Source organism: Gossypium raimondii, chromosome 8, assembly GCF_025698545.1.
Source record: "Gossypium raimondii isolate GPD5lz chromosome 8, ASM2569854v1, whole genome shotgun sequence".
In the NCBI taxonomy this organism is placed as follows: domain Eukaryota; kingdom Viridiplantae; phylum Streptophyta; class Magnoliopsida; order Malvales; family Malvaceae; genus Gossypium; species Gossypium raimondii.
In genome coordinates this window covers 595,124-604,025 of record NC_068572.1, presented here as the reverse complement: position 1 = coordinate 604,025, position 8,902 = coordinate 595,124, and the positions used below count along the sequence as shown (strand labels likewise).

Genomic DNA, 8,902 nt, shown 5'->3' with positions numbered 1-8,902 from the left:
TTAGAAATGAGGACGAGTGGCTAAATCTGAGGTGGTTGGTTGATGGAAGCATTGTCTGGTTAGTTTTTTTTGGTACAGGGACTAAATCATAAAAATTAGACTAAATTGAATAAACTTCAAAACTTAGGATTGACGTCCCTAAAGGAAAAATTAGACAAGTGAGACCAAGAGGAGATCTTATTTAATACCATTTCGATAGTCCCGAATTAGTTTGGTAAGATCAAGAAATAAACCAAATTAATTCGTCTAATTTAGTAAAGTGGAGACCGAAAAGTAAAATTAAGCCAAATTAGGATTTTAGTGATTTAGATCTCTAATCCAAAGGTTAGTTAGCAACATGAAAGTCAACCAATCGTTGTTTTTCATTTAATTGCTATATGCTTAATTTTATCTATTTTATAATTTAGTCCTTTTCAATGCTAAGTAGTTGATTAGATTAATTAACCTTTAAATTATGTGTTGTTGTAATATAGAAATTAGAGAGTAACTAGTTAGAGTCATTTATTGCATGCTTGTCGAGCAGAAATCAATAAATCGTTGATTCTCTTAGGTTCGATCCTTAAAATACTCGAGTGCTCGATTAATATTATAAATATTACAACTACTTTGTCTTGCAGCATACCGCCTATATTAGATTGTTTTATAGTGTTGATTCTCAATCTCGGTGCACGCACCCCGAGACGCGGTTAGTTGTCACACCAAATTCAACTTGCAATTTTATGATATTAAATTATAACACTTTTGAATAAATATTTTCGTATATTTAAGGGCAGTACTAAAGAGAATAGGTTGGGAGCTTGATTTTTCGTTGGTTCTTTCGAACATTTATCATTTTTTGTTAATAAAATGATAAACTTATATAGTTTTCCTTTTAAAAATTATAATTTAATCTAGAGGTGCTAATGGTTGTGTTAGACTCGATTTTAAAGAAAATTTTGAGCTGATTTCACCCAAATTACTCTTGTTTAAAAATAAAAAATATCTTTATTTAAATATAATTATAAAGATATATATAAATATTAATATAATATATATTATTTTTAAACAATAAACCAAGCCAAGTTGAGCTTGAAAATACTAAACTCAATCCCGACCCAAAGTGGGTTGGGGTCACCTGACTTATGATTATGAACACCTCTAATTAGACCTGTTCATGAGCCGGACTATCGGCTCGAGCCTAAAGACCTGACCAAAATTTGCGAGGGTTTGGATAAAAATATTAGGTCTGAAAATTAGCTTGGGCAAAAAGAAAACCCATTTAAAATATGAGTAAGGCTCAGGCTGAACATTCAAGGCCCGAGCCCTGCCTGACTCTTTTTAAGTTTGTAATGTTTTATATTATGTAATTTCTAACACACAAAAATTAAATCTATTGTGGTATATAATACTAGTATAATGTAAACATTAAAAAAATGTTAAGATGATTGTATATAAATTTTTAATAAATAAAATTATTAAATATTAAATTAAAAATAATATAAATATATTTTAAAAAATAATATGAGTATACTTAAAATGGGTTTGGGTTAGCTATATACAAATATGGACGGGTTTGAGTAAAAATTTAATCTCACATTTTGAACTGGGTTGGGCTTGGGTAAGTATAAATTATGTTAATCTCATTCTTAGCCCTGGCCCATAAACACATTTACCTCTAATTTGATATTGACCCTTTAATATAAATTTTTTCTCGTTTCACCACTCTTAATTATAGAGGCTAAATTATAAATAGGGTAAACTACACATGTAGTCACTCAACTATTTGTTTGTTTTGTTTTTGGCCACCCAACTATGAAAAGTTACAAAATGATCACTCAACTATTCGATTTTTTATTTTTTGGTCAACAACTTTTAAATGGTCAATAAAGATGACGTGATATCTTTTAAATTTGACATAATATCAATTTTAACCCTCAACACTTAAACGTTGTGTTAATTTAATATTGATTCTAAAAAAATTAACCCCCAACATTTACACATTGTGTAATTTAGTATTTTCTTCAATTTTACTTTTCTTTGTGACATTTTCACCTAAAAAATCTATCAACTAAATTTGATTGGAAATATACCAAAGATGGAAAACCTAAAATCCATAATAAATTTCATCTTTTATCATTTTTGAAAAATTTACCCTTAATGTTACAAATAAAAGTAAATATGCAAAAAAGGACTAAATTTCACAATGTGAGAATGTTGTGGGTTAATTTTGTTGGAATCAAGACTAAATTGAGACAATGTGTAAATGTTGAAGGTTAAAGTTGTTATTATTATACAAATTTTAAAGTTGCCAAGTTATCTTTCCAATAGTAATTTAACGACAAATGACCAAAAAAATTTGAATAGTTGGTAATGAAAAAAGAAAATTTTGATAGTTTAGTGATTATTTTGTAATTTTTTATAATTAGGTGATAAAAAATAAATTTATTAATAGTTGAGTGATTAACAATGTAGTTTACTCTAAAAATACGAGCTTCAGCCCAAATATACTGGTTGAAGCTTCTAAGATGGGCTCAAAGAGCACCCATCAACCCGTAAAATCGGGCCTTTAACTTTGAAATCAACGGCTGAAATTAAATCAAACGGCCACGATCTAAAAAACAAAAACCCTAGCTAGAACACACATTTTCATCCTTTCACTGCAAACCCTAGCCTTCTTCCTTTTCCTCCGCGGCTACATTTCCACTCTCGTTCCCGAGATATCAAAGTAAAATGAAGGTGGTCGCCGCCTACTTGCTTGCCGTGCTCGGAGGAAACGCTTCTCCTTCCGCCGATGACTTGAAGGTTATTCTCGGATCAGGTCATTTTTCTCACTCTTTTCTCTTTTACTCGATTTGCTCTCTCTGTTTTTGAAATCTGACGGTGCTTGTTTTGGATGATTTTATGGTCAATTTAGCTACGGAATTTAGGGAAATTTTCCATGTTGTAATTTTTGTATTCTCAATCTTTTTAGTTTATGTTCATTTTTCGTTGTTCTTGTTTACATTAATTTGGAATGGTCAAAATATGTCGTCGGTCATTGTGTTTTAGCATTATTTAAGAATCAGTCCCTGTACATAGTCTTTTATTTTCAATTTAAAAATTCTAGTCTAGTCGATGACTTTAAAAGTATTTTCATTTTCACGCCTTAGTTGGATTTGAACGGAATTTAGGGAAATTTTCCATTTAATTTTGGATTCTTAATTTTTAGTTTGTGTTCATTTTTCGTTGTACTTGGTTATATTAATTTGGAACGGATTAAATATGTCGTTGGTCCTTGTATTTTAGCAAATTTTAAGAATCTGTCCTTGTTCTTAAATGTTTTTTTCAAATTAAAATTCTAGTTCAATAGATGACATTGATAGTATTTTTCTGTTAAAACCTTACTTTCAAATATGCTTATTGATTTAATAATAATTTGATTCTAAAGTTTGTATGATTACATGTGTATTGATGGAAAATTTTGATTGATATTACAAACTGCTGTCGACAATTGGATTAGGATTCTAAATTTTAAAAAAAGGAGGATTTAGTTATAGATTTTTAAGTATAAGGATTAAATTCAACTGCATATTTAACCATTTGGAATCGTAAACTTTATCATATAGTAGGCAAAATGATGAATTGGGAATTAAGTTCTTGGCGAATTCTTTAGCATTATGAAGTCAAATAAATGTGTGATTGTGTGTGTTCTAAATTCTGCAGTTGGAGCTGAGGCTGATGATGATAGGATAGAGTTGCTATTGTCTGAAGTTAAAGGCAAAGATATCACCGAGCTAATTGCAAGTGGAAGGGAGAAGTTGGCTTCTGTTCCTTCTGGTGGTGGTGCTGTTGCGGTTGCCGCTCCTACAGCTGGTGGTGGCGGCGGTGCTGCCGCACCTGCCGCTGAGGCCAAGAAAGAGGAGAAGGTCGAGGAGAAGGAAGAATCTGACGACGTAATCACTTCCTACTTAGAAGTTAAAACCTGCATTGATTCTTAAATTGGCCTGTTCTTCACTAATGCAATTTCGTTTCGATGCAGGATATGGGTTTCAGCCTCTTTGACTAAGCAAGCAAAGCAAATATCAATGCTCAAAGATCCCTCATACGTAAGTTCCTTTATTGTTGATGTTTTGGCTTTGTAGTTGAACTTGGTCTTGGCTCGGATCTTTTTTCTTTGAGAATGTGTGGTTAATGACATTAACATCTCGGTTATAATTGTGGATTTCTGGATTACATTTTGAGTTTTGCTGAATGACTGTTGATACTTATATCATGTTCTAGCTATAGATAATGCGGTTTTGACCCGCCGGTGGCTGAACAAATCTCTGGTAGTCTTTTTTTCATTAAGCTAAACTAACATATTCTAGGCCTTATATATTTCGTGTCAATAGCGTTGTGAATTATTTGTGTTGGGTTAGTTTCATATTTGGGTTTGGGGTATGGTTTTATTTAGTCTGGTCATTTCATGTTTTGGTAACTTTTGGCTCCTTGCAATATTTTAATAACGAACCAGAGCTCAAACTGGTAAAAGTACCATGGAGGCCCTAGAAGTTCGATTGCATTTTGTCCTCACTACCCAAAGAATGAGCAAATTAATCCGTATATGTTTGACCAAAGAGCAAATTGGTCATTTCTGTTAATAATTTTATCAATGCGTACAATTAAAAATTAGTGTGATTGACGGAATAACTAGACAACGATGTGTGTTGATGTACATGGATCAAGTTTTAACCGTAGAAATGGATGAAATTTTTAACAGAAAGATTAGTTTTTCTCTTTGCTCAAACGTACAGAAACTAATCTGCTCATGTTTTAAATAGAGGGAGCAAAATGATTCCGACTCCCAAGTCGGGTCTTCATAATATTTTTACTTGCACAAACCAGTCAAACTTCCGGTTCATCGACAAAAAACCATAAGACATTAAAGCAACTATATGCTTTTCTCCATTGATATAATTTATATAATTATAATAATATTAATTCTCCCATTGTTCTCCTCTGCTGATTTATATATATACGTATGCTTGCAGGTTGAGGAACAGCTGATCTAAACCAACTTCTTTTTGGGCAATGTTTTGTCACTTTTTATTTTTTTTTGTTATGATAATGATATAAGTTAAGAATTTAAGATTGTTTTTCTTTTATGTTTTGGATTTTCTTTTTGAATGCACTGATAATTTCATGCATCTTGAAATTTTAATGGTATTTTGATTTTAGGGTTTATTTGAAATAATTTTAAATAAGATATAAAAAATAATATAAGACAAAGTATGATATGAATTTATATTATAGAGGAAATTTATAAAATTATATGATATTGATATAAAAAGTTATATTAATATCGAATGTGTTTATGAAAGGTTTTTGTATTACGAGTTAAATTGTATTTTGGTTTTTACTCAAAAATGAGTAAATTAATTTTTGTATTAAATCAAAGAGTAAAGTAGTTTATTTCATTTAAAAATCGGTGTGGTTCAATTAATAGACAGTTACATATGGCGTGTTTCATGTGTTACATGTTAACATATGACAATTGATTTTAGAAGAAAAATGGATGAAAGTTTTAACAAAACGATTAATCTAGTCTTTGATCAATCATTTAGAGATTAATTTATTTATTTTTGAGTAAAGAGATCACACAATTTAACTTTTAATGTACAAGTATTTGTGATACTTTTATCCATTGTAGCATATTTGTGCTTAATAAGAATTTTCTTAATTAAATTGATTCTAACACCAAATCCAACTAAAAATTTATACTATAAACGCATCGATGCCACTAAATTATTAGATTACATTTTGGTTAGTTAATTTTAAAAGTTATAAAATAGTTATTGAATTATTCGAAAGTTTTCATTTAAATCATTAGTTTGTTAAAATTGTTGTTCTTGTTGTATGACATTCTATGTTCACATCATCTAGATTAATCGAAAACTCTCATATTCCTTCTCTTCTATTATTCAGTTTTTCATTAAAAAGTTTTGACCATAATAAATCTGTAAATTAAAATTTAAACAACTTTCTTCTTCGATCCCGAAAATTATTTGTCAAATTGATTAGAATATAATATATGTTCTTTTACTCGTCGATGAATACTGATCCATCGTACCAATTATTGAATCATTACATTTTGTGTTGTCCCTCAAATTTTATAATTCAATTTCTATAGACTTTAAATAAAAAAATATGGGCTTGAGCCCATTTACGCAGGTAGAAACTTCAAAGATGGGCTCAAAGAGAGCCCATCAAACTGTAACGTCGGGCCTTTAAAATCAACGGCCGAAATTAAATCAGAAGCCACAATAGAAAAAAAAAAAAAAAACCAAAAACCCTAGCAACACACTATTTCATCATTTCTTACAGCAAAGTGCAAACCCTAGCTTCTTCGTTTTCCTCCGCGGCTCCATTTCTCGTTCCCTCGATATCAAAGTAAAAATGAAGGTGGTCGCCGCTTACTTGCTCGCCGTACTCGGAGGAAACGCTTCCCCTTCCGCCGATGACTTGAAGGTTATTCTCGGATCAGGTAATTTTTCTCATTCTTTTTCTTTAATCAGTTTATTTTATATTTGGAACGTCTTTGATCTGAGGTATTTTTCTTGGATGATTTATGGTAAACTTAGCTATGTTATTTTATTTTCATTTTTATGCTTTATTTTTCGATTTGAAATCTCTCTGATCTAACGCTATTCTTTATTTTTATTTGATTAAATTCTTCTATTAGTTTCTGTACTTCTCAAAAATTTTGGATTTAGCCCCTATACTTCTGTTCGATCTAGTTTAGTTGTTGTATTTTTCTAATTTGAAATTTTAGCCCTCTCCCAAACGGTAATAGTTAAATTTGTTTCGTGAAATTCGATTGTTAGTCTTCTATTTTGCGTACAATCGTAGATTTGTTCATTTTTCAATTAGACCATTGTAATTCTTTATAACAAGATGTATGTCATTACACATATGATAATATGTTATAGCATTAGATTTTAGAAATGGAATAATTTAACAGTTATAGTTTGTTGAGCACTAAAATTTTAATATTTAAAAATACAGGGACTGTTTGCAGAATTTAACTTTTTATTTTAGTTTAAGCACATTTTAATTGTACTTAATTCTAGCAAAATTTAAGATTAAGTTCTTTGTTTTAAAAGTAAAATTAAATCTTCTGTACTATTATTTTTAATTTTAAAATTCTAGTCCCATTTTTCGTATTTTTCCATCAGAATTTGCTTATTATCAGGTATGCATATTGAGTTTATACTTCATAAATTTGCTTCTGTATTTTGTACCGTTACATGACTGTATTGATGGTAAATTTTAATTAAAATTACATATGTTTGTCTATCAATTTAATTAGGATTTTTAAATAAAAAAAGTAAATATTTTTTTTAATTATAAGGATTAAATCTCAAACTTTGTTGCTTATTGTGATAATTTGGGATCGTAAACTTTATCGAATAGTAGGAAAAGTGGCAAATTAGGAATTAATTTCTTGGTGAATTACTCGAACGATTTTTTTTTTAAATGTTGCAGTTGGAGCTGAGGCTGATGATGATAGGATAGAGTTGCTATTATCCGAAGTTAAGGGCAAAGATATTACTGAGCTAATTGCTAGTGGAAGGGAGAAGTTAGCTTCCGTTCCTTCCGGTGGTGGTCTTTATGCTGCTTTCCTCCTGCACTGGTGGCGGTGGTGGTGGTCTTTGCACTGCAATGAGGCCAAGAAAGAAGAGAAGGTCGAGGAGAAGGAAGAATCCGACGATGTAATCACGTGTACTTAGAATTTTTTACTTGTATTGATTCTTAATTGGCTTGTTCTTCACTAATCCGATTTCGTTTCAATGCAGGATATGGGTTTCAGCCTCTTCGACTAAGCAAGCAAAGCAAATATCAAGGCTTTTTAGGGTCCCTCGTATGTAAGTTTTCAATGTTTTGGATTTTGTAGGTGGATATGGTTTTAGCTCTTCTCGGATTTTGTTTGAGAAAGTTTTAGTTAATGACATTAACATTTTGGTTATAATTGCGGCTTTCTGGAATACATGGTTGAGTTTTGTTGAATGATTGTTGATTCTATTATCATGTTCTAGCTATGATAATACGGTGGCGATCTGCCGGTGGTTCGATAATTCTATGGTAGTCGTTTTTATTAAGCTAAACACATGTTCTAGATTTTAGATATTCTTGTCATTAGTACTATCAATTAGGCGGGTTGGGTCATTTCGGGTTTTGGTAATTTCTGGTTACTTGCAATGTTGGAGCTCAAACCAGTCAAGCTTCTGGTTTCTAGTTTAACATTAACTAATGGAAAATTCAACACTCAACTCTTGAGTTCAATTGGTTTGTCCTATCCAGTTCCAACATTGGTTACTTGTTCAAGTTGTTTTACTTTCGAGATTGAGGCCCTGTTCTTCATTGCTTTTGAGAAGCCAAAAGTGCTTTTTGACCGCAAAAGCTTTTGGGATCAAAATTGTGGTGAAAAAGTGTTTTTTAACCCAAATTGTTGACATCATTTTTTTGACAAAACGAGGTCGACTCGAATTTTGAAAACGAAAACGAAAACGGGAGTCGCCACCAATATTTTTTTATGAGGTGTGATTGGATCACCTCGAAAAATAGTTATTTTTAATAAACGATTTGATTTTATTAAAACAACGATTTTGGTCCAAGAGATTTAAAAAAACAGGTTCGGAAGTCGATTACGCACGAGGAAGGATTAACACTCTCGTAATGCCCAAAAATTGGTACCTAATCGATTAGTTAAAGTCTTAATGTTGAAAATTAAAAATTTTGAAGAGATTTAAAATATGATCCTTCATTTTTAAAAAACTTATATAAATTAAGTTACTCGTGAAGACCCGCTCATTTCAGAAAGAAAAAATGTCACACCTAATGAGCTAGGGTATGATATTTTACCTCTTCAGAAGTGAGCTTGTCTAAAAACTTGCGCAATAAAGTT

General features: G+C 30.9%; 2 protein-coding genes across 2 annotated transcripts; both read left to right on the top strand.

Annotated features, from left to right (window-relative positions):
- Positions 1-2,612: 2,612 nt before the first annotated feature.
- LOC105790007 (60S acidic ribosomal protein P2-1) lies at positions 2,613-5,181 on the top strand. The gene is made up of 4 exons (XM_012617377.2): positions 2,613-2,797; positions 3,682-3,911; positions 3,998-4,064; positions 4,989-5,181. The coding sequence occupies exons 1-3, from the start codon at positions 2,710-2,712 to the stop codon at positions 4,022-4,024; spliced, it is 345 nt and encodes a 114-aa protein (XP_012472831.1). The 5' UTR covers positions 2,613-2,709; the 3' UTR covers positions 4,025-4,064; positions 4,989-5,181.
- A 1,063-nt stretch (positions 5,182-6,244) lies between these two features.
- LOC105790008 (60S acidic ribosomal protein P2-2) lies at positions 6,245-8,004 on the top strand. The gene is given in 5 exon segments (XM_012617379.2): positions 6,245-6,481; positions 7,483-7,603; positions 7,605-7,657; positions 7,660-7,709; positions 7,794-8,004. Coding segments are annotated over 5 exon segments (339 nt in total). The 5' UTR covers positions 6,245-6,393; the 3' UTR covers positions 7,821-8,004.
- The last annotated feature ends 898 nt before the right edge of the window (positions 8,005-8,902 follow it).

Excerpts from the sequence above, each read along its gene's own strand:
- LOC105790007 (XM_012617377.2), top strand. The coding sequence starts at position 2,710 with ATGAAGGTGGTCGCCGCCTACTTGCTTGCCGTGCTCGGAGGAAACGCT. Across the intron at positions 2,798-3,681 it reads GAAGGTTATTCTCGGATCAG|TTGGAGCTGAGGCTGATGAT; the intron begins GTCATTTTTCTC and ends TAAATTCTGCAG. Across the intron at positions 3,912-3,997 it reads AGAAGGAAGAATCTGACGAC|GATATGGGTTTCAGCCTCTT; the intron begins GTAATCACTTCC and ends GTTTCGATGCAG.